This window comes from Callithrix jacchus, chromosome X (genome assembly GCF_049354715.1).
Source record: "Callithrix jacchus isolate 240 chromosome X, calJac240_pri, whole genome shotgun sequence".
NCBI lineage: Eukaryota > Metazoa > Chordata > Mammalia > Primates > Cebidae > Callithrix > Callithrix jacchus.
This window is the reverse complement of record NC_133524.1, coordinates 54,325,272-54,351,323: the sequence shown is the minus strand read 5'-3', so window position 1 is coordinate 54,351,323 and position 26,052 is coordinate 54,325,272. Positions and strand designations below refer to the sequence as shown.

The 26,052-nt window shown below is 41.5% G+C and overlaps 1 protein-coding gene across 8 annotated transcripts in view; it reads left to right on the top strand.

Moving 5' to 3' along the window:
* The window catches only part of PHF8 (PHD finger protein 8), a 108,223-nt gene that overhangs the window by 23,373 nt on the left and 58,798 nt on the right, over positions 1-26,052 (top strand). For all 8 annotated transcript variants that reach the window (XM_035287573.3, XM_035287572.3, XM_035287569.3 and 5 more), the window contains exons 3-11: positions 962-1,047; positions 1,430-1,538; positions 5,584-5,744; positions 6,781-6,922; positions 8,679-8,865; positions 12,420-12,582; positions 22,587-22,674; positions 23,025-23,131; positions 25,170-25,261. In XM_035287573.3, coding sequence (XP_035143464.1) covers positions 962-1,047; positions 1,430-1,538; positions 5,584-5,744; positions 6,781-6,922; positions 8,679-8,865; positions 12,420-12,582; positions 22,587-22,674; positions 23,025-23,131; positions 25,170-25,261 — 1,135 coding nt within the window. The remainder of the gene's footprint in view (positions 1-961; positions 1,048-1,429; positions 1,539-5,583; positions 5,745-6,780; positions 6,923-8,678; positions 8,866-12,419; positions 12,583-22,586; positions 22,675-23,024; positions 23,132-25,169; positions 25,262-26,052) is intronic.

Sequence of the window (26,052 nt, the reverse complement as noted above, 5' to 3'; positions counted from 1 at the left end):
GCAAAGTCAAATATTCAAAATTAAGTACATATATTTAAGTCTTTTTTTTTTTTTTTTTTTTGAGACGGAGTTTCACTCTGTCACCCAGGCTGGAGTGCAGTGGCACAATCTCGGCTCACTGCAGACTCCACCTCCTGTGTTCGAGTGGTTCTCCTGCCTCAGCCTCCTGAGTAGCTGGGACTACAGGCACACGCCACCACACCCGACTAATTTTTTGTATTTTTAGTAGTTTCACCATGTGGGCCAGGCTGGTCTTAAACTTCTGACCTTGTGATCCACTAGCCTTGGCCTCTCAAAGTGCTGGGATTATAGGTGTGAGCCACTGCACCTGACCTCTTTTTAAGTCTTTAAAATGTGAAATAAGCAACAGATATTTATTGTAGGAAATTAGAAGAACAGATAAGATAAAAAGGATTATCATTTTTCGTTCAGAACTACTGTTGACTATAACTTTTTTTTGTCTTTTTCATTTAATAAAGCATCTCAAGTTTAAAAATTAGGTTATAAGGCTGGGCATTGTGGCTCACACCTATAATCCTAGCACTTTGGGAAGCAGAGGCGGGTGGATCAACTGAACTCAGGAGTTTGAGACCAGCCTGGCCAATGTGGCAAAACCTTGTTTCTACTGAAAATACAAAAACTGGCCAGGCGTGGTGACACATGCCTGTAATCCCAGCTACTTGGGAGGCTGAGGCATGAGAACCACTTGAACACAGGAGGCAGAGGTTGCAGTGAGTCATGATTGCACCACTGCCTAATTCAGTAACCCCTAACCATATGTGGCTGCTGAGCACTTGAAATGTAGCTAGTATGATGGAGGAGCTGCATTTTAAATTTTACTTAATTTTAATGGATTTATACATAAATAGCCACATGTACTTAACTGTTCTACTGGACAGCAGTATTCTAGACATTATAAAAAATAAAATTTCCATAAACCTTGATTGTTTATCTTTTTCAGTTGTGTTGGTGTTGAAGAGGAGAAGGCTGCTGACATTGACCTCTACCACTGCCCCAACTGTGAAGTCTTGCATGGACCCTCTATTAGTAAGTAGATCTTAGGGTTTCCAGGAGAGGACAATCCAGAGGAGAAACAAAGGAAAGGAAACTTGGGGCAGTGATTGATTTTATCTGAGCACTTCAGATTCTTCTTCCTCAGGACAAAGCAGAAACCTACGCAGGCTCCACAGACCAGCAGCTATCTCACTGAGAGGGCAGAAGTGCATAACTTCACCTCCCTCCTTCCTAAGGGTTGTATGGAGAAAGTACTCATCTTCACCAGGAACTTCTGAATCTGTGAGGGCGTCATTGACTCCAGATGTTCCAAGGGTGGTTAGATTGGAAGAGAAGGATCTGCTAAGGCCTTTGTTCTTGGTTTCATAGCTCATGACTGTTCTGACTCACAATCTCTCATCTTTTTCTGGCTTAGTGAAAAAACGCCGTGGATCGTCAAAGGGGCATGATACACACAAGGGGAAACCAGTGAAGACCGGGAGCCCTACATTCATCAGAGAGCTCCGGAGTAGGACTTTTGACAGGTGAGTAGCCCTGCCTCCAAGGTCTGGTGAATGCCAGGGATCTGGGAGGCTGGAACTCACCTCTTCCCGGCTTTCCCAGTGGCTTTCCCATTAGGTGTCTCCCTGGTTTGTAAGTATCTTCAGGGCTCTTCAAGTTTCCTCTGCTTTGGTCAGTTTAAATTTTGGTAGTCGGGAGGCAGTATTCACCTAAGTTATATTACATTCACCCAAGGAGTGCTGACTAGAAGTAGTCTTAGGATCAGAAAGATTAATTCTCTCATAGAGAAGAAGAAACTTAATATAAAAAAATTATTGGTCATGTATTTCTTTTATGATCAAAAAGAAGTTTTATCTTTTTTTTATTCATCTGGCCTTGTTAACAGTAAATTACATGAATTAAGCAAAAATAATGAGTTAAAAAAATAAGGAACAGGCCAGGCACGGTGGCTCAAGCCTGTAATCCCAGCACTTTGGGAGGCTGAGGCGGGCGGATCACGAGGTCAAGAGATCGAGACCATCCTGGTCAACATGGTGAAACCCCGTCTTTACTAAAAATACAAAAAATTAGCTGGGCACGGTGGTGCGTGCCTGTAATCCTAGCTACTCAGGAGGCTGAGGGAGGAGAATTGCCTGAACCCAGGAGGCGGAGGTTGCGGTGAGCCGAGATCGTGCCATTGCACTCCAACCTGGGTAACAAGAGCGAAACTCCGTCTCAAAAAAAAAAAAAAAAGAACAAAGTGTTTTCTTTTGCTTGGTTTTTTAAATCATTGGACCATGTTCAAGTTTTTAAAAAACAATTTCAACTTTGATTTTAGATTCAGGGAATACATGTAAAGTTTTGTTACATGGGTATATATTACATGTGCTGAGGTTTGGGGTGCAAAGGGTCCCATCAACCAAGTGGTGAGCACACTACTCAGGAGCTAGTTTTTCAGTCCTTTCCCCCGCTACCTCCCTCTTGACTTGAGTGGTCCCCAGTGTCTGTTGTTCCCATCTTTGTCTATTGGTACTCAGCTCCTACTTAAAAGTGAGAACAAGCAGTATTTGGTTTTCTGTTCCTGCATTAATTGGCTTAGGATAATGGCTTCCAGCTGCATCCATGTTACTGCAAATGATATGATTTCATTCTTTTTTATGGCTGTGTAGTATTCCATGGTATATATGTACTACACTTTTCTTTATCCTTTCCACTGTTGCTGAGCACTTAGTTTGATTCCACGTTTCACTGTTGTGAATAGTACTGCAAATGTATCAGTGCATGTGTTTTTTGGTAGAATGATTTATTTTCCTTTGGGTATGTACCCAGTAATAGGTTTGCTGGGTCGAATGGTATTTCTGTTTTACGTTCTTTGAGAAATATCCAAACTGCTTTCCACGGTGGCTGAACTAATTTACATTCCCACTAACATGGCATAAATATTTCCTTTCTCTGCAGCATTATCAGAATCTGTTATTTTTTGACTTGTTTTCAGGTTTTCTGTATCTGAAGTGTTATTTGGAATAAGTGTTTCTTCAACTTTATATTTCTTGTTTTATTTGTTTATTTAAAGGCAGAAATTCTCTGTACCCTGGACTCCTCAGGTTCCTTCTCCAAAGTCAACCAGTTACTTGTAGATTGTTTCAGAAATAGTTTTTGCATATATAAACAGATTTTTTTTATTCCTTTCTTTTGACACAAATGGAAACACTATGTTGTTCTGCCTCTTGCTTTTTTAAAAAAACATATATGTTTGAGATCAATCCATAATAGCACATACAGATGTTCTTTTTTATGGCAGTTTAATATGACATTGTGTGGTGTAACATTTATTTAACGAGTCCTCTACTGATGGACATTTAAGTTAATTCCAGTATTTTGCTATTAGATTCTGTAGTGAATGAATATCTTTGCACTTAAGTTTTTGCATATGTGTTGAATATATGTAGGTTTACTATCTAAAAGTAAAATTGTTAGGTCGAAGAACATGTGCCTTAAAAATATTTATAAATATTCCCAATTCGAAAGTGGCTGTACCATTTCATACTCCCACAGATAAATGTGTGGACGGTGCCGATTTCCTTATATCCTAGCCAGTATTGTTTATTATCAATTGTTTTTGCCTTTCTGATAAGATAAATAGTGAAATCCTGCTGTTTCCACTTGTACTTCTTTTTTCTTTTTTTTTTTGTGAGACAGTGTCTTGCTCTATTGCCTAGGCTGGAGTGCAGTGGTGCAATCTCGGCTCACTGCAACCTCCATCTCCTGGGTTCAAGCAATTCTTCTGCCTCAGGCTCCTGAATAGCTGGGATTATAGGTGCCTGCCACAACACCTGGCTAATTTTTATATTTTTGGTAGGGACAGGGTTTCACCATGCTGGCCAGGCTGGTCTCGAACTTCTGACCTCAAGTGATCCTATCCCCACGTTGGCCTCCCAGAGTGCTGGGATTACAGGTGTGCACCACCACACTCAGCCCACACTTGTATTTCATTAATTATGAAGGAAGTAAGTAGATTTTGTTTTTGAGACAGGCTGGAGTCCAGTGGTGCAGTAACCACTCACTGCAGCCTCGACCTCCCTAGCTTAAGTGATCTTCCCTCTTGCACTTCCCGGGTAGCTAGAACTACAGGTGTGTGCCACCACGCCCAGCTAATTTTTTTTTGGTATTTTTTTGTAGAGATGGGGTTTTACCATGTTGCCTAGGCTGGTCTCCAACTCCTGGGCTCAAGCAATCTGCCTTCCTTGGCCTTCCAAAGTGCTGGGATTACAGTTGTACGGCACTACACTCAGCCTTAGATTTCATACATTTATAAATCAGCTTGATTGTTTTCTCTGTGAACTACTTGCATGTGTTGACAGGCATTCTGTTGTGTTACTAATTTATAGCAGCTTTCTTGCAGAAAATTTTAATTTTTATATGGTTAAATTTATTTATTACTATTTTTAATGTCAACTGGGCCTTTCCCAGATTTTTCTACTCTTAAAGCTTTATTTTTTGCAATTTAACCTTTGGACTGTCTAGGATTATGTAAAGAATGAAATAGGCTGGGGGCAGTAGCTCATGCCTGTAATCCCAGCACTTCGGGAGTCTGAGGCGGGCGGATTACCTGAGGTTGGGAGGGAGTTCAAGACCACCTTGACCAACATGGAGAAACCCCCATCTCTATTAAAAATACAAAAGTAGCCGGGCGTGGTGCTGCATGCCTGTAATTGCAGCTACTTGGGAGGCTGAGGCAGGAGAATCACTTGAACCCTGGAGGCAGAGGTTGCAGTGAGCTGAGATCGCGCCATTGCACTCTAGCCTGGGCAACAAGGGTGAAAATCCATCTCAAAATAAAAAATAAATAAATAATGGGTTAGGCATTGAGCTTAATATATTTGTCCCAACACAAGTTGTCAGAGTTGTCAAATACAAATCTTTTCTCTAACATGATTTAAAAAGAAAACTATTTTCCTCCTTTTCTTCCTTTTTGTTTCTTTTTTAAAAAAAGAGACAGGGACTCTTATCACCCAGGCGGGAATACAGTGGCATGATCAAAGCTCACTGTAACCTCCAACTCCTGGGTTTAAGCGATCTTCCTGCCGCAGCCTCCCAAGTATCTGGGACTGTATAGGCCTGCACCACCATGCCCAGCTAATTTTGAAGTTTTTTTGGAAACAATGATCTCGAAATGATGCCCAGGCTGAAACTTATTAAGTATGCATATTGAGAAAGTTGTTGTAAAAATGTTTTTGTTTTGTTTTAATCAGTCTTTTCTCTTTATTTGGCAGTGTTTTAAATTGGGTAATGCTGCTCTGGGTTACAACTAATCCACCAAACTTGTCAGATATGTCTTCTTTCTGGCCAGGCTGTTGACTGATTTCTTCTTGTCAGCCAGACAAGAGCACCATATTGGCAGAATACTCCCCACCTCTGGCAGTGACCTGGTCTCTTGCCTTGGACAGGTCATTTCTTCCCTGGCACATGAGGTTTTTGCCATTTGTTGCCAGCTCACATTAGGTCCCCTCATGAAAACTCCACATCTTCAGTGAGTGGCAGCATCCAATAAGGGCCTCAGGCTCAGGCTTTCTCTCCTGTGGCCCACAGCTCAGATGAAGTGATTCTGAAGCCCACTGGAAATCAACTGACTGTGGAATTCCTGGAAGAAAATAGCTTCAGTGTGCCCATCCTGGTCCTGAAGAAGGATGGGTTGGGCATGACGCTGCCCTCACCATCATTCACTGTGAGGGATGTTGAACACTATGTTGGTAAGACACTACAGACTCTCTTAACTGTAACATTCTTCATTCCTGTCAAGATCTGTGTCCCTTCCCCTCCAATCTGTTTTTGCATTTCCTCTCTAGCCATCTTGGGAATCTAAGGTGAAGTACCTTGTCCAAAGTCATTCTTTGGCAGAGATAGAGCCCAAATTCTAGTCTCTTTTGTTCTCCTTTCACTCATTCACTCATTCATTTATCAGAGACAGGGTCTTGCTCTGTTGCCCAGGCTGGAGTACAGTGGTACGATAGCTCACTGCAGCCTCTACCTCCTCCTGGGCTCCAGGGATACTCCCACTTCAGCCTCCCCATTAGCTGGGACTACAGGGATGTACCACCATGCCTATCTAACTTTGTTTATTTTTTGTAGAGATGATATCACACTATGTTGCTCAGTCTGGTCTCGAACTACTGGGCTCAAGTGATCTTCCTGCCTTGGCCTCCCAAAGTGCTGGGATTATAGGCGTGAGCCACTACGCCCAGATCCTTCTCCTTTTAGTAGTCCCTACAACCCTAGGTTGAGCTTCGTTTTCTTTTTTTTTTACCTGGGAAATTTCTAGGGATCATCATCTCTCTTCTGTTGAAATGAGAAAGCTTTTGACTATTGCTCTCACATGCCACTTGTCTGGGCATGAGTTTCTGGGGAGAGGATGAGAAATGGAGAAGCAAGGCCCAGGCAGGTGGATTACTGTGTGTGAGGCTATGTGTCTGGTAGTTCCATTGCCCTAGCAGATCTGTGTCTAGCACATAGATCTAAGGAAATTGTGATGGATTTCTACCCCTGACCCCAAACACACACACACACACACACACACACACACACACACACACACACACACACACACACAAAATCCCTCCCTCCCTCCCTCCCTCCCCCTCTCTCTCTCCCTCCCTCCCTCCCTCCCCCCCCCCCTCTCTCTCTCTCTCTGAGGAGAGAAGCTTTGAGTGTAAGGGACTGATGAAGGGACAAAAGAGTCTTCCACAGTCCCTGAGACTACTTGGTGCAGAACCTGTCTCTTTATTCCAGGTTCTGACAAAGAGATTGATGTGATTGATGTGACCCGCCAGGCTGACTGCAAGATGAAGCTTGGTGATTTTGTGAAATATTATTACAGCGGGAAGAGGGAGAAAGTCCTCAATGTCATTAGTTTGGAATTCTCTGATACCAGGTAAGAAGAGCAAGTAACAAAAAAGCCCGACAAAATGCCTAAAACTTGTGTGCTATATATAGCTAGTGTACATTCATATTACCTTTTTTTTTTTTTTTTTTTTTGAGACGGAGGCTTGTTCTGTTGCCTAGTTGCTTAGGCTGGAGTGCAGTGGCACAATCTCAGGTCACTGTAACCTCCACTTGGGTTCAAGCAATTCTCCTGCCTCAGCCTCCTGTGTAGCTGGGTTGCAAGTGCCTGCCACCATGCTTGGCTAATTTTGTATGTTTAGTAGAGACTGGATTTTACCATGTTGGCCAGGCTGGTCTTGAACTCCCTACCTCAGGCGATCTGCCTGCCTCAGCCTCCCAAAGTGCTGGTATTACAGGCATGAGCCACCATGCCTGGCCTCATTTTCTTTTCCCTTTTTCCTGGTCATTTCGTCCTTTGGGATGGCGAGCTGGGTTATATTTTCTAGGGTAGCTGCTCACATAACAGTTGAGTCATATTTCTCCTCTAGTTTCTAACATTGGATAGATCACACAGTAGCTATTTTAATTAATTTTTGTCTCCTTTTTCAAGACCTTAGGACAGCCCTCTTGACCTTTTCCTCCTGTATACAACATGGCATAGTCATTGTGTAACTGCTAGGATAGGTCCTCAGTTCTTGGAAATAGATTTACTAAAATTACTCCCATGTAGGTTTCTTACATTTAAAAAGGAAAAAAGAAACCTGTTTACCTTTTAAATGATTATATCGGGACTCACACACTCTATAGATACGCCCACCACCACACCCAGCTAATTTTTGTATATATAGTGTTCTCTTTGGGTCAGAACTATGAGAAATACCAAGAAATCATCTTTTTGCCCTTAGGAAACTTACTGTTTCATTATTTACGTTTTTAACTTTTAATTTGTAGATTCATAGGAAGTTGCAAAGAAGTGTACAGGAAGGTCCTGTGGACACTTTAGCCACTTCCCTCAGTGGTAGCATCTTACATAATTACGGTACAATATTAAGACCCTTGGTGTTGGTTTTAAGATGCGAGGTTAAACAACCTGTGAGTGTTTAAAAACCATATTTGTTTATGTATACCTCACTTCATGCTGACAGAATATTCAAGGTAGATTACAGTGATGTGGAGAAGGCAAAAGAGAAAATTAGAACAAAAGTGAAATACGATTGGGAAATAGGATGCATGTGGTGGGTACTCTGCACATAAAATGCATTTATGAATTCTGGATAGTTGGTGGAGATGGACTATAGAGTTTTCAGTGAATTTCCTGAAGATCAGAACAAAGAGAGGAGTGTAATAATATAAGATTTGTGGCTTTCAACATAGGATAAAAACAACCAGATGTTTCAGAGAAAGATTTCTTTACCTGGAACTGAGCCCTGAGAGGTTGCTCTAGTGGTTTCTCATAAAGAAGACACTATGAGATGGGGATAGTGCAATAAATTCTATAATCCACATGCCAAGTGAGTAGTCTGGAGTGGGATGGGGGAGTATGACCATTTAGTGGAGGAAACGAACACCTTTGACTGGTGAAGGCTGTGGAGCTGGGACTTGGAACTTCTGGAGATGAGTAGAATGAGGATACTGACCAGACTTACAGAACAGAAATAAGTGTTCTATGTGCCTTTGGGGGATTCTGTGGAGGGAATTTATTCTCTCACTTACCGGACCCTTACCTAACTGTGGGGTATTTTATTCATGCCTCAACCTTGAATTACCAATCACCTGACATCTGCTCTCCACCCCTTCCTTGCTAGGCTTTCTAACCTTGTGGAGACACCGAAGATTGTTCGAAAGCTGTCATGGGTCGAGAACTTGTGGCCAGAGGAGTGTGTCTTTGAGAGACCCAATGTACAGAAGTACTGCCTCATGAGTGTGCGAGATAGCTATACAGACTTTCACATTGACTTCGGTGGTACCTCTGTCTGGTACCATGTACTCAAGGTAGGAACGTGCATGGCTTCTGGAGGCAGCCAGGCTTTGGGCCTCCCTGTATGTCATGTGGTAGCACAGAACAGGCTGCTAAGTCCTGCCTGCCTCCCAGATTCTGTAAGGGTGGCATTTCCACATAACTACTCTATCAGGATTGAATACTTGCTAGATGGATCATGTATATAGTGATAGCCTATTCTGCAATTTTGATGCTTAATCAAACATTTTTTAATAATAGTGGATGCCTGAGGTTTTCCTGATTGTTACCTTCTTTTTTTGTTGTTGTTGAGACAGAGAAAAAAAACAAAGATTTTATTTATTTATTTATTTGAGATGGAGTTTCGCTCTGTCACCCAAGCTGATGGTTGCCAGTGCTGGAGTGCAGTTCCTTGATCTCAGCTCACTGCAACCTCTGCCTCTTGGGTTCAAGTAATTTTCCTGCCTCAGCCTCCCAAGTAGCTGGGATTACAGGTACCCACCACCACACCCAGTTAATTTTTGTATTTTTAGTAGAGATGGGGTTTCACCATGTTGGCCAGGCTGGTCTCGACCTGACCTGAAGTAATCCGCTTGCCTCCACCTCCCAAAGTGTTGGAGTTACAGGCATGAGCCACTGCACCCAGCTGTTGTTACCTTCTTAATTGAACCAATTTATACTTCTACCAGCTTGTATGGAAATGTCCGTATTTACTTTGGAAGTTCCTTATAACATGAGAAACTTCCATTCCTCCAACTTTATTGAAGTATAATTTATGTACCATAAAATTAATCCATTTTAATTGTACAATTTGATGAATTTTGACAATCTTGTATAGTTACTTAACTGCCACTGCAGTGGAGATAGAACATGTATGAGATGTCTTTTTAAAGTCAGGATTACTATAGTTTCCTTTTTAGTGGTTGTTGCAATTCTGTAATTAGTGTATCAATTGTCAGTGACTATAAAGGATTTTTGAAGTTTGGAAAACAAATATCTTAAATAATTTTGATTTTCACCATTGTTCACACTATTTAGTTTTCTTTATTACTGTTATTTTTTACTTAGAGACAGAATCTGGTTAAATCACCCAAGCTGGAGTGCGGTGGTGCAGTCATAGCTCACTGCAGCCTCTCACTCCTGGGCTCAAGGGGTCCTCTCACCTCAGCCTCCTGAGCAGCTAGGACTATAGGTACATGCCATCACTCCCAGCTAGTTTTTTCCTTTTTTATTTTTTGAGACAGTGTCTTATTTTGTCATCCAGGCTGAGTGCAGTGGCATGATCATGGCTCACTGCAGGCTTGACCTGCTGTGCTTAAGTTATCCTCCCACTTCAGCCTCCCGAATAGCTGGGACTACAGGTGTGCACCACCACTCTGGCTAATTAAAAAATTTTTTTTGTAGAGGCTAGCTCTATGTTGCCCAGGCTGGTCTCAGACTCCTGAGCTCAAGTTATCTTCCTGCCTTGGCCTCACAAAGTGCTAGGATTACAGACAAGAGCCACTGTGCCTAGACAGTTTTTTTTTTTACTTTATTTTTTTGTAGACATAGGGTCCCATGCCCAGGCTGCACTTGAACTTGGGTTCAAGTGATCTTCCTGCCTTGACCTCCCAAAGTGCTAAGATTTCAGGTTTGAGCCACCATGCTTGGCCTAGTTTTCTTATCAGAAAAGTCAAAGAAAAGAATGGAAAACTTGGATTAAAGCTCTTGTCCAAGTGATCACTAGTCCTTAACTAGTCCATTGGTTTATCATGTAGAAATTGGAATGTGTAAATGAAAGTGCTATTATGTAAATATTAGGTTTAACTCTTATTTTAAAATAATTGCATTTTATAGAAAAGTTCAAAAATAATGGGAATAATCTGCCCTTCCCCGAGATTCCTCAGATGTTACCATTTTATTATATTCTTCTTCTATAAAGAAAACACAGTAAAATGGCTATATATATATATATATTTTGTTCCGAGACATTTGTGCATAGTTGCAGACATAATATTCCTTTATATCTTTGTAATTCAGTTGTAGTTTTTTCTTTTCTTTCTTTCTTTTTTTTTTTTTTGAGACGGAGTTTCACTCTTGTTACCCAGGCTGGAGTGCAATGGCGCGATCTTGGCTCACTGCAACCTCCGCCTCCTGGGTTCAGGCACTTCTCCTGCCTCAGCCTCCTGAGTAGCTGGGATTACAGGCATGCGCCACCATGCCCAGCTAATTTTTTTTTGTATTTTTAGTAGAGACGGGGTTTCACCATGTTGACCAGGATGGTCTTGATCTCTTGACCTCGTGATCCACCCGCCTCAGCCTCCCAAAGTGCTGGGATTACGGGCGTGAGCCACCACGCCCGGCTGTTTTTTCTTTTTTTGAGATGGAGTCTTGTTTTCTCACCCAGGTTGGAGTGCAGTGGCGCAATTTTGGTTCACTGCAACCTCTGCCTCCCGCGTTAAAGGGATTCTTCTGCCTCAGCCTCCCAAGTAACTGGAACTATAGGCGCGTACCACTATGCCTGGCTAATTTTTGTATTTTTAGTAGAGACGGGGCTTCACCATATTGTCCAGGCTGGTGTTGAACTCCTGACCTCGTGATCCACCCACCTCTGTCTCCCAAAGTGCTGGGATTATAGGAGTGAGCCGCTGTGCCCGGCCCAGTGGTAGTTCTTAACTACAACTTTGTCTTAAAACTTCGTCTTAAAAACAAAGACAATGTCTTAAATAATTTGTATAGTTAATCAAAATCAGGAAGTTAACATTGATAACTAGTACCTAATCTACAGATCTGATTCAGAATTCAAAAATCATGCCAGCTAATTTTTGTATTTTTTAGTAGAGATGGGGTTTCACCATGTTGGCCAGGCTAGTCTCGAACTCTTGTCCTCAGTTGTACAACTGATATTTCAAGTGTTACTTTTCTACATTGAAATTTATTATTGTGAAATACTGGTTAAGTCAATCATGCTTTAAGCATATATTTGTGCTACTGGGTTGTTGTTTCTTTTCTTTTTCTTTTTTTTTTTTTTTTTTGCCAAATTATCTTGTGTTTATCCAGGCAAAACACAATTAGGAAATAAATGTTGTTCCAAAAGATAATCACATAACATAATCTTCCAGAAGTCCTTGGGCGATTACTGAACTTTTAAACTTTTATTAGCTTTGATTGCAGGTGTGGGAAGGAACACTCTGTAAATGGCATTTGAAGGCAAATTCAATTTTCTTCTCATCAGTAATGTGGCCTTAAATTCTCCTAAGGCTACTAGTATTGATCTCCTCATCTATAGAGGCCATTTTTTATTTGGCATTGTGTCTAAAATAGGAACACTTGGTGTACATTTGTCTTAACTTGAACAATTTTGTTTGAAATGCCCTTTCCAATTTGTTTTTGTCAAGTTTATAGAAACTTAAAAGTACAAAAAGCAAAGTGACCTTTTGAAGTTTTCCAAATTGACATAAAAATGATTCTTGGGTGGATTTGGGTAAGAACTCTGGCCTATTGCCATGGTTTTGGAGCATGAGAGAAATAATAGCCCTTTGGAGTACCCCTTAAGGACTTTTCTGGAAATCCTTGGTATTTTTGACACTTCAACCTCTTTTTGTTTTAGGGTGAAAAGATCTTCTACCTGATCCGCCCAACAAATGCCAATCTGACTCTTTTTGAGTGCTGGAGCAGTTCTTCTAATCAGAATGAGATGTTCTTTGGGGACCAGGTGGACAAGTGCTACAAGTGTTCCGTGAAGCAAGGACAGACACTTTTCATTCCCACAGGTCTTTCCTTGGGTGCCTCTGGAAGGGTTTGAGGGAGGGTGGAAAGAAGAAGGGAGCTTTTGGCCCGACATTATATTAATCTGATTATGTGGGCTCTTTCTCATAACAGCCAAAGGCCCAGAAGGGCCTCAAGAAATTTCATGTGGTAGTCAGTGGGCAGCATGGTCATCTGGGGAGGCCGAAAGTGGGGAATGTCCAGGAGGAGGCTGATAGACTTTTTTGTCCTGGGTTGACATCAACTTGATGAGCAGATAAGAGAACATGACTCTAAGCCCCGTGACTCTACGGATAGTAACTGGGAGGCTGGCATTCTAGGCTCTTAAGTTAGAATGGCCTGTGGTGGGTACGGGGCTTTTTTCCCTAAACAGTATGTACCTGGGCTTCACTCTTAGAATTATGAATTCTTAGGTCTGGGGTGGGATCTGAGTATATTTATTGTGGGAAAAAAATCCCCCAGTTGTCTCAGTTTGGGGAAGTTGACATCTTTACTTGATTGAGTCTTCTATGAATACAGCATATCTCTCCATTTATTTAGATTTTCTTTTGATTTCTTTCACTAAAATTTACGTTAAATTTTCTTAAAATGTATAGTAGAATTCTTTAGTGCAATCACATATGCCTGGAGATTTGTTTTTTTGGGAAGTTTTAAATTAACATTCAATTTTTAAAAATCTTTATAAGGCTATTCAGATTTTCTATTTCATATTAAATAAGTTGGGTTCATCTGCTTTTCAAGGAATTGGTCTATTTAATCTAAATTGTCAAATATATGTGTGGAGTTGTTCATAGTGGTATTTTGTTGTTGTTGTTGAGCCCAAGTTTCATTCTTGTCGCCCAGGCTGCAACACAATGGCACGATCTTGGCTCACTGCAACTTCCACCTCCTAGGTTTAAGCGATTCTCCTGCCTCAGCCTCCCTAGAAGCTGGAATTATAACAAGCTTGCACTACCACACCAGCTAACTTTTGTATTTTTAGTAGAGACAAGGTTTCACCATGTTGGCCAGGCTGGTCTCAAACTCCTGTTCTCAGGTGATCCGCCCTCCTCAGCCTCCCAAACTGCTGGGATTACAGTCGTGAGCCACCATACCTGGATATAGTACTTTATTACCCTTTTGATGTCTTCTAAGTCTCTAGTGGCATTATTCTTTGTATCATTCCTGATATTAGTTATTTGTGCTTTCTCTTTTGTTTGTGTGAGTCTTCTAGAAGTTGGTCAATTGTATTGATCTTTTCAAAGAGCCACGTTTTTTTTTTAGACTGAGTCTCACTCTGTTGTCCAGTCTGGAGTGTGCGGTGGCACAGTCTCGGCTCACTGCAACCCCCGCCTCCTGGGTTCAAGCGATTCTCCTGTCTCAGCCTCCCGAGTAGCTGGGATTACAGGTGCCTGCCACCATGCCTGGCTACTTCTTGTATTTTTAGTAGAGATGGGGTTTCACCATGTTGGTCAGGATGGTCTTGATCTGCTGACCTTGTGGTCTGCCCACCTCAGCCTCCAGAAGTGCTGGGATTACAGGCATGAGCCACTGTGCCTGGCCCACTTTTTGTTTTATTGATTTTTCTCTGTTGTCTTTCTGTTTTCAGTTTTATTGATATCTGCTTTTATTTTTCCTTCCCTCTGCTTGCTTTGGGTTTATTTTGTTCTTTTTCTAGTCTTGAGTTGAGAGCTTAGTTAATTGATTTCAGACTTTTTCTGAATTTCCCTCTCAGCACTTAGGTGTGTCACACAAATTTTGACATGTTGTGTTTTCATTTAGTTAAATGAGCTTTTGAAAAATTGAGATACATCTTATATATTGTAAAATTTACCACTTTAAAGGGTACAGTTCAGTTCTTAGTATATTTACAAGGTTGTATGAACATCACTGCTGTCTAATACCAGAGAATGTTCATTATTTATTTATTTATTTCGAGAGGAGTACCTGGGACTACAGGCTTGTGCCACCATGCCCGGCTAATTTTTTTTTTCGAGATAGGGTCTCACTCTTGCCCAGACTGGAGTGCAGTGGTGCGATCTCAGCTCACCATAGTCTCCACCTTCTAGGCTCAAATGATTTTCCTGCCTCAGCCTCCTGAGTGGCTGGGACTACAGGCACATGACACCGTGCCTGGCTAATTTTTGTATCTTTAGTAAAGATGGGGTTTCACCATGTTGGCCAGGCTGGTCCTCGGACTTCTGACCTCAAATGATCCATGCGCCTCAGCCTTCCAAAGTGCTGGGATTACAGTTGTGAGCCACTGCACTTCGCTGAATTTTTCTATCTTTAATAGAGATGGGGTTTCACCATGTTGGCCAAGCTGGTCTTGAACTCCTGACCTCAGGTGATCTGCCCATCTTGGCCTCCCAAAGTGCTGGGAGTACAGGCGTGAGCCATTGCGCCTGGGCCGAATGTTCATTACTTTAAAAAGAAACGCTATACTCATTAGCAGTCACTCTTTATTCATTTGTCTGCCAGCCCTTGAGAACCCCTTTTTCACTTCATTTGTGTATGGATTTCTCCTTCCGAATATTTCATATAAATGGAATGTTGTAATATGTTGTTTTTTTGTGACTAGTTTCTTTGACTCAGCATAATGTTTTCAGGGTTCATCCATGTTATAGCATTGATCAGTACTTCATTTTTTTTTTTTTTTTAAATATTGAGACAGGATTTCACTCTGTTGCCCAGGTTGAAGTGCAGTGGCGTGATCTTGGCTCACTGCAACCTATGCCTCCCAAGCTGAAGTGATTCTCCTGCCTCAGCCTTTCAAATAGCTGGGGTTATAGGTGCCTGCCACCACTGCCTGGGTAATTTTTGTATTTTTAGTAGAGAAATATTTGTATTTTTAGGGGTTTCACCATGTTAGCCAGGCTGGTCTCGAACTCCTGACCTCAGGCGATCGCCCACGTAGGTCTCCCAAAGTGCTGGGATTACAGGTGTGAGCCACCCATCTCCCCCCCCTCCCCCCGCCGCCAGTATTTTATTCTTTTTGATTGCTAAATAATATTCTGTTGTGTGGATATGCCACGTTTTGTTTATCCATTAAGCAGTTGATAAGACATTAGAGTTGTTTCCACTTTTTAGCTATTAATAAATGATGTTGCTGTGAACATTCATGTACAGGTTATTGTGTGAACATACGTTTTCATTTCTCTTGGATATACGTCTAGGAGGGGAATTATTGGGTCATATGGTAACACTGTGTTTAACTTTTTGAGGAAGTGACAAACTGTTTTCAAAGCAGCTCTACATGCACCATTTTATATTTTCAACAGTAATGTGTAAGAATTTCAGTTTCCTCACATCTTTCCCCAATGCTTGTTGGTGTCTGTCCTTATGATTATAGCCATTCTGATGGGTGTAAAGTGGTATCTCATTGAGGTTTTAATTTGTTTTCCTGATGACCTTTGCTGTTGAACATCTTTCCATGTGTTCATTGGACATTTGTATTTTTTTGGAGCAATATATATTTAAATCCTTTGCCCATTCTTTAATTAGATTGTCTTTTCATTGTTGAGTTGTAAGAATTTATATACTTCAGATATAAACTTTTTAAAAAATATTTTTAGATAGTGCATAGAGAACAAAGTGATTTGGAAGTATTTTCTCTCATTCTTGGGGTTGTCTTTTCACTTTGATAGAGTCCTGTGAAGGACAAAAGTTATGAATTTTGATGTCCAATTTAATTTTTTCTTTATTTGCTTATGCTTTTGGTATCTAAGAGACTGTTGTTTAATTGAAGGTCATGAAGATTTATGCCTATGTTTTCTTCTAAGCATTTTATAGTTTTTTAGTTCTTAGATTTTTTCATCCATTTGGATTTAATTTTTGTATATGGTGTAAGGATCCAGTTTTTTTCTTTTGTATGTAGTTACCTAGTTGTCCCAGAACCTTTTGAAAAGACTGTTCTTTCCCCGTTGAATTGTCTTGACACCCGTGTCAAAAATCTGTTGACCAAAGATAAGGGTTTATTTCTGGACGTTAAATTCTAGTGCATTGATTCTTCTAACAGTGACACGCCATCTCAGTTATTGTACATTTGTAGTAAGTTTTGAAGTTGGGAAGTGCCGTGCTCCAACTTTTTCTTTTTCAGGATTATTTGGCCTCTTGTTTTTTTCTTTTTTTTTTTTAATATGAAGTTTTGTTGTTGCCCAGGCTGGAGTGCAATGGTGCAGTCTTGGCTCACTGCAACTTCCGCCTCCCAGGTTCAAGCGATTCTCCTGCCTCAGCCTCCCGAGGAGCTGGGATTACAGGCACCCATCACCACGCCTGGCTAATTTTTTTGTATTTATTGTAGAAACGGGGTTTCACCATGTTGGCCAGGTTGGTCTCGAACTCCTGACCTCAGGTGATCTGCCTGCCTCAGCCTCCCAAAGTGCTGGGATTACAGGCGTGAGCCGCCGTGCCCAGGCAGCTCCTTGAATTTTCATAAGAAGTTTTTGGTTCAGCTTTCATAAAGGTTTTTTAGTAATTTTGTTAGTGTTTGCTCTAGTTACTACTTTATACATACACAGCATAACACAGTCTGCTAGTATTTAAATATTACCTGTTTGAGGGAAGGAGTAAAACCTTCTGTTTTTTGAGACAGGATTTCATTCTGTCACCCAGGCTGGAATGCAGTGGCAAGATTACTGCAGTTTACTGCAGCCTTGACCTCCCAGGTGTAAGCAATCCTCCCACCTCAGCCTCACAAGTAGCTGGGACCACAGATGTACCCTACCATGTCCGGCTAATTTTTTAAGTTTTAGTGGAGATGGGGTTTTGCCTTGTTGCCCAGGCTGGTCTTGAACTCCTAAGCTCAAGTGATCCACCCACTTCAGCCTCCTGAAGTGCTGGGATTATAGGTGTGAGTCACTGCACCCAGCCCAAAAACCTTACCTCTTTGTAAATCCCTTTATCCTTCCCATTATTCCACAGTTTGTCATGTTTTACATTTTCTTGTGTATTTGTCTTAAGTATTTCTCTTCATACATTGATTATGAAATTGATGTGCTACCCACTACACCAAGAAGGCTACTATCCTCCATGTATGTTGAGAACTATCTCATAAAGTTTTATAATTTTTGCTTTACCTATCAAACATTTAGAAAACTCGACAAGGAAACTATATGGTATTTACCCATGTTTTTATTCATTATTCTGTTTTCCTTTCTGGTGTTTAGAGTTTCAGGGTAGGTCTACTGGCAACAAGTTCTTAGTTTTTTTTCATCTGTAGATGTCTTGCCTTTTTTTCTTTCTTTGCTGAAGGATATTTTTCTGGATATATTACTCTGGGTTAATAGTTGTTTTCTTGGCCAGACGCAGTGGCTCAAGACTGTAATCCCAGCACTTTAGAAGGCCGAGGCGGGTGGATCACACGAGGTCAAGAGATCGAGACCATCCTGGTCAACATGGTGAAACCCCATCTCTACTAAAAATACAAAAAGTTAGCTGGGAATGGTGGCGCGTGCCTGTAATCCCAGCTACTCAGGAGGCTGAGGCAGGAGAATTGCCTCAACCCAGGAGGCGGAGATTGCGGTGAGCCGAGATCTGCACTCCAGCCTGGGTAACAAGAGCGAAACTCCGTCTCAAAAAAAAAAAGGTTGTTTTCTTTCAACACCAAAAGAATGTTGTGCTGTTTCCTTCTGGCCTCTATGGTTTCTGATGAGATTTTGGCTATCATTTGAATTGTTTTTCTCCTATAGATAATGTATCATTTCTTGATGCTTTCATTATTTTTCTTTTTTTTCCCTCAGTTTTCTGCAGTTTGGCCATGATGTGTCTTTTGGCATGGATTTCTTTGGGTTTATAAGGCTGAATGTTTTTACAGAGCTTCTTGAATGCGTAGGTTTTTGTCTTTCGCCATATATGTGAAATTTTTAGCCATTATTTCTTTTTCTGTTTTTTTATTCTTTCTTTCTTTGAGACGGAGTCTTGCTCTTTTGCTCAGGCCGGAATGCAGTGGTGCAATCTTGGCTCACTGCAACCTCCACCTCCCTGTTTCAGGTGATTCTCGTGCCGCAACCTCCTGAGTAGCTGGGATTACAGGCGTGTGCCACCGTGCCCCACTAAGTTTTGTATTTTTAGTAGAGACAAGGTTTCACCATGTTGGCCATGCTAATCTTGAACTCCTGACCTCAGGTGATCTGTCCACCTCGGCCTCCCAAAGTGCTGGGATTACAGGTGTGAGCCACCATGTCCGTCTGCCGTTATTTCTTGAAATACTTTTTTAGACTTATGCTTTAATTTCTGCTGGATCTGATTATATGAATGTTATATATTTTGTCTTAGTCCCGCAAGTCCCCAAGTTTATTTTTCTCTGCCTTTTTTCTTTCTGTTCAAGTTCAGTTTGGGTAATTTTGGTTTCTCGTCTTTGAATTTTCTGTTTTCTTTCTTCTGTTGTCTCCATTCTTCTGTTGAGTTTGTTCGTTGCATTAATTTCAGTTATAGTATTTTTTTCTTTTCTTTCCTTTTTTTTGAGACAAGAGTTTCGCTCTTGTTACCCAGGCTGGAGTGCAATGGCGTGATCTCGGCTCACCGCAACCTCCGCCTCCTGGGTTCAAGCAATTCTCCTGCCTCAGCCTCCTGAGTTGCTGGGACTACAGGCACGCGCCACCATGCCCAACTAATTTTTGTATTTTTAGTAGAGATGGGGTTTCACCATGTTGACCAGGATGGACTTGATCTCTTGACCTCGTGATCCACCCGCTTCGGCCTCCCAAAGTGCTGGGATTATAGGCGTGAGCCACCGCGCCCGGCCTTCTTTTTTTTTGAGACAGTGTCTTGCTGTATTGCCCAGGCTGGAGTGCAGTGGTGCGATCTCAGCTCACTGCAACCTCTGCCTCCTGGGTTCCAGTGATTCTCCTGCCTCAGCCTCCCGAGTAGCTGGGATTACAGGTGGGCACCACCATGCCTGGCTAATGTTTTGTATTTTTAGTAGAGATGAGGTTTCACCATGCTGGCCAGGCTGGTCTCAAAGTCCTGATCTCATGATCTGCCCACCTTGGCCTCCCAAAGTGCTGGGATTACAGGCGTAAGCCACTGTGCCCAGCCCAGAATATATAGTATTTTTCATTTCTAAAATTTTCTTTTGTTTCTTGTGTATTTCTTTGCTGAGAATTTCTATTTCCTATTTTTGTGTCAAGCATGTTTGGAATTGCTCATTAAGGTATTATAATATTTTCTTTCAAATTCTTGGCATATAATTCTACCATCTTTGTCTAATCATATATTGTATAATTTTGGATTGTCTATTGTTTTACAAGTCTGTTTTTCTCTTCATGTATCAATATGATTATTTTGATTTCATTGGTTTTTTTTTTTTTAGAATGTTTAATATATGGTGAGGCAAGTCATTCACTCCCACCCAACCCCCACCCCATCTGCTTTTCTCTTTTAATAGTTTTCTATTTCCAGGCATTTATTCATCCATCTTTGAATCCTTTGCCTGGTCTAGTCCATAATGACTTTACTATACTGGGCACTTAGTAACTGTTTGGTGAATTGAACTTGCCCATTAGAGGTTTGAGTTAATTAATTTACATCTTGGTAGAAATAGCCACACACCAGGTGCAATCTACTTAGTGCCATAAGCATTGAGCATCTACTGTGTGCTCTAGTATTGGGCAAAGTGCTAAGGACAAAGGATTGATAGGCTGTTTTAGTATAATGTTCTAATAGCCACAATAGCACCAATAGAGGTATTCACCATTAGTTTTGGAAGCACAGAGTGCTTAGTCTAGCCAGAGGTTTGTGAAAATCTTGGGAGAGCAATACTAGAAGGGTGAGTAGGGATAGACTAAGAAAAGACAAGACAGGAATGGCATTTCAGACATAGGGAAAGGTGGGAGGAAACCAAAGATGTGTGAAGCAGCTTGTAGATACTAGAGCTTAAAGAGCAAGGGCTGGGGTGGATGAAAGTGAAAAGGTAGGCCGACTGAACTTACTGCAGAGGCGATTGAGGGCCATTGAAGGTTTATTTGTTTATTTAGTTTCTAATGAAATAATTCAGATGTAGCAAAGCATATAAAGAATAACATAGGCTGGGTGCAGTGGCTCACACCTGTAATCCCAGCACTTTGGGAGGCTGAGATGGATGGATCACTTGAGGTCAGGAGTTGGAGACCAACCTGGCCAACATGGTAAAACCCTGTCTCTACTAAAAATAGAAAAATTAGCTGGGCATGGTGGCGGGCACCTGTCACCTGTAGTCTCAGCTACTTGGGAGGCTGAGGCGTAAAAATTGCTTGAACCCGAGAGGCGGAGGTTGTAGTGAGCCAAGATTGCGCCACTACACTCCAGCCTGGGTGACAGAGCGAGACTCTGTATCAAAAAAAAAAAAATAACATAATGAATATTTATGTCATAACTCAACTAAAAAAGTAAAATGTTACAGGTATATTTGAAGCCTCCAGTAATAGTTCTCAATTACATGCTCATTCTTCCCTTTCTGAGCCATTGTCCTAAAGTTGGTGTTTATCATTCTCATGCATTTTTATCATTATTTTACGTGGATATGCCTCACTAAATAATATATATTATTATTTTACATGGTTTTGGATGTTGTACAGTGGAATCATATTATATGTATTGTCAACTTGCTTTTTTTCTCTGAACGTTGTGATTGTGAGATCCATGTTGATACATGTAGCTGTAGTTAATGCATTTTACTTTCTGGTATTCCATTGTCTCAGTATTTGACAGTTTATCCATTCTCCTGTGAAGAGTTTCAAGCAGAGGATGACATGGGCAGATTTATTTATTTATTAATTTATTATAATTTTTTTTTGAGATGGAGTTTAAGTCTTGTCACCCAGGCTGGAGTGCAATGGTGGGATCTTGGCTCACTGCAACCTCTACCTACCAGGTTCAAGTGATTCTCCTGCCTCACCCTCTTGAGTAGATGGGATTACAAGTGCCCTCCACCATGTCCAGCTAATTTTTATATTTTTAGTAGCTACAGGGTTTTGCCATGCTGGCTAGGCTGTTTTCAAACTCCTGACCTCAGGTGATCTGCCTGCCTCGGCCTCCCAAAGTTCTGGGATTACAGGCATGAGCCACTGCACCTGACCCAAATTTATGTTTTAGATACATTACTTAGAATTGGATGTGAAGGATAGGTTTGAGATTATTGTAGAGCAGTGGGTTGCAAATACTTAGTATTCCTTTATACTCTTAAAGATTATTAAGGATCCAGAAGAGCTTTTATTTATGTGGTTTATATTTATCAATTTTTAGCATATAAATTAAAACGAAAAAAAAATTTTTTTTTTTTTTGACACAGAGTTTTGCTCTTGTTACCCAGGCTGGAGTGCAATGGCGTGATCTCGGCTCACCGCAACCTCCGCCTCCTGGGTTCAGGCAATTCTCCCGCCTCAGCGTCCTGAGTAGCTGGGATTACAGGCACGCACCACCATGCCCAGCTAATTTTTTGTATTTTTAGTAGAGACGGGGTTTTACCATGTTGACCAGGATTGTCTCGATTTCTTGACCTGGTGATCCACCCGCCTCAGCCTCCCAAAGTGCTGGGATTACAGGCTTGAGCCACCGCGCCCAGCCTGTTAAAACGAAATTTTAAAATACTTGTTAATTTATTGAAAAATAATTACACACCCATTACATGTTAGCATAAATAAAATTTTTTTAATGAAACCTATTTTAAAAAATATATAATGGGAAGAGTGACATTGTTTTATATCTTTGCAAATCTCTATAATATCTGGGTTAATAAAAATTGCTAGATCCCCAAATCTGCTTTTCCTTTCATTTTGTTTGATATCACATTATGTACCCTCTGGAATACTTCACTGTACACCCATGAGAATAAGGGTGAAAAAGGCAGAGGACATCATAATATTCTCATTAACATAGTTTTGGCGTCTCAGCTTCTCTGAAAGAGAAGGGAGCTTAAGGATTCCCTGGACTACACCTTGAGAACATTAGGTGTGGGGGAGCCATGGAGTTGGGTTTCAGCTGAGCAGGTAGTGGAGCTATCCAGAGGAAGAAAGGCCCTCATTAGCTTTGATTTTGCCTTGTTACGCTGCAGGATGGATCCATGCTGTGCTAACACCTGTGGACTGCCTTGCCTTTGGAGGGAACTTCTTACACAGCCTTAATATCGAGATGCAACTCAAGTGAGTCCTGAAACTGTGGCGATTCCATATTGGCCATTCCTGTCTGCTGGAGTCCTTAGCTCTTCCCTAGAGTGAGGAGTACAATGTAGAAGGAGGGGAGATGGCCAGAAAGGAATGGATTCTCATTCCTGATGATGTTCAGCTGAGGATTAACACGTTTTCTGCACTTAGTAGTTATTTGACTTTGGGCAAATTATATAACCATTGAGCCCAAGTTTCCTAATGTATAAAGCCAGATCTTGCAGTGTTGTTTTGAGGAAGAGATAGAAAGCATCCAGAACAATACCTGATTCATAGGCGGTGCTCAGTAAATGAATCCTTGTTTTTGTTGTTGTGTCTCCTCCTTCTAGAGCCTATGAGATTGAGAAGCGGCTGAGCACAGCAGACCTCTTCAGATTTCCCAACTTTGAGACCATCTGTTGGTATGTGGGAAAACACATCCTGGACATCTTTCGCGGTATGGAGCCCTTTGCCAACTGTCCTTTTTGCCTCTCTCCCCTGAGTGAGCGAGTGAGGATGTGTGTGAATGTGTAAGTAACACAGTCAAGTCGTGGTACTATTTCATTATCAGAAATATCTCAAGTATATAAATTAAAACATCATGTCGTGTACCTTAAATATGTTCAGTTTTTAAAAAGTGATAGTTAGTGCTTAAAGAAATCTCCCTAGTGTTGTCCTTCTGCCCCAGCCCCAGCCCTTTCTTTTTTGAGACAGGATTTCACTCAGTCACCCAGGCTGGATTGCAGTGGTGCAATGATCATGGCTCACTGCAGCTTCAAACTCCTGGGCTCAGGCAATCCTGCGTCAGCTTGCCAAGTAGCTAAGACTACAGGTATGGGCCTTCACACCTGGCTAATGTTATAATTTTTTTGTACAAACAGGGTCTTGCTGTGTTGACCAGACTGGTCTCAAACTCCTGGACTCAAGTGATTCTCCCACCTCAGACTCCCAAAATTCTGGGATTACAGGCATGAGCCACGGTACCCAGCAATGCTACCCCTTTGCAGTTTTACCCACTCTCCTCCCCTGTACCATCCAAAACTTCTGGAAACCACTGATCTGTTTTCCGTTTCTATAATTTTGTCTTTGTGTGTGTGTGTGTGTGTGTGTGTGTGTGTGTGTGTGTGTGTGTGTGTGATGGAGTCTCGTTCTTGTCACCCAGGCTGGAGTGCAGTGGCATGATCTCAGCTCACTGCAACGTCCGCCTTTGGGGTTCAAGCTTCTCCTGCCTCAGCCTCCTGAGTAGCTGGGATTATAGGTGCCCACCACCATGCCCAGCTAATTTTTGTACTTTTTTTTTTTTTAGCACAGATGGGGTTTCACCGTGTTGGCCAGGCTAGTCTCAAACTCCTGACCTCAGGTGATCTGCCTGCTTTGGCCGCCCAAAATGCTGGGATTACAGGCGTGAGCCACAGTGCCTTGCTAAATTTTGTCATTTCAAGAATACTGTATAAATGGAATCGTACTATGTGACCTTCTCAGATTCACTTTTTTTATTCAGCATAATGCATGGCAGGGCATGGATTTTAAACTTTTTGTTTAGCAAGTGTGACTGAGAAAATTGGATCACAGTGAAATTATCTCTGTTTCCTGCTGGTTAAGATAAAAAGCTCAATCTGAATAGTCTGAGAGTTTTCCGGATCTGCTTCCCCTGGGGATAAGGCACAGTCCTGACCATCCTGGCATCATCGATTTGGTTCTTTGGTATTAGCCTGGTTGGAAGCCAATTTTCTTACTGGGTTTCTTCTTTCCTGCTCTAATCTGGAATAGAGTGGGTCCCTTACTTAGGCCTAAGATTCTTCAAGGTGACTTGGCCAGGAGAAATCAGTATTGAGTTACAGAGAATCTCAGGGGCCATGAGTGCGGCTTTGTAGCCAATTCCAAGCTCTTATTCTGCCACCTAGACTGTCACTTAAGTGCTTAATCAGATGCTGGATGACTAACTGCTCATTACCTATTCCAAACAGCGTGGTTCAGTAGAAAATTACTTACAGAGCCTAAATCTGGCTGTTTGTAATAGCTTCCTGACATAAGGCAGAACATAGCTAATCCATCTTCTACATCAATGGCCCTTCAAATCTGTGTAGGTAGAACTCATGGTCCTCCTGAGTGTTCTCATTTTGAAACTCAAGGGCAACAGTAATGTCATGGAAGGGGCACAGGCCTCAGATTCAAATACACATGGTTTTAGTCATGACTGGCACTTGCTAGGTGTGTGCCCTTGGTCAAGTTTCTTTGCCTCTCTGTGCCTCAGTTTCCTGGACTGTACAATGAGAATACCTTGCTTACAGGATAGGTATAAGGGTTAAATGAGATAATAGACATCAAATTCCTAGCACTTACTAGGTACTTAGTAAATGAAGACTGTTAGAACTGAGATCTGCAGTTGTGCTCAGAACCTTGAGCATTTTCTCTGGTTGCCTAACAAAGGTCACAAGTCCTTCACTTTCCTGCATGGCTTTGTTGACACTCTGCTTTCCTCTTTCCACCTTTAGGTTTGCGAGAGAACAGGAGACACCCTGCCTCCTACCTGGTCCATGGTGGGAAAGCTTTGAACTTGGCCTTTAGAGCCTGGACAAGGAAAGAAGTAAATATGCCTATTTCTCTACCTCCTCTGGAGTTTTGCCCTTTGTAGGGACTGGCTTTGGGTAGATGTTTTGGAGAGAGAGAAGAGACCAGAGAAGCTTGTGGGCTCCTGGGTGTATAGTGGAGGTCTGGGCTAGGATTCCATAGATTACATTTAAAAATCTTTCTTTCTGATGATAAAAAGTAACACATACTTACACTAGAGAATCAGAAACATGTGGAAGGACAAATATTGCCTATAATTTTAATACTCAGAGGGAATTACTATTAACACTTGGATACATTTCCTTCTGGTCTTTTTATATGCATTTTAAAAACATAATTACTATCACACTGTGTGATTGACTCTTGAACAGTGTGGAGGTTGGGGTGCAGAGACTCCCCCCCCCATGTAGTCAAAAATCCACATACAATTTTTGCCTCCCTAAAACCTCAACTGCTAACAGCCTACTGTTGACTGGAAGCCTTACCAATAGCATAGCTAATTAACACATATTTTGCATGTTATTTGTGTTACATACCATATTACTACAATAAAATAAGTTGAAAACATGTTTACTATTCAAAAAGTGGAAGTGGATCATCGTAAAAGGCTTTATCCTTGTCTTCATATAGAGGCTGAGGAGGAAGAAAAAGGAGAGAGGTTGGTCTTGCTGTCCTGGGTGGCAGAGGCAGAATGAAATTTTGCATATAAATGAACCCATACATTTCAAACCCATGTTGTTCAAAGGTCAACCATATATGCAATTTTGTGTTTGAATCTTTGGTTTATCTTAATTTTCCTGTGTCACC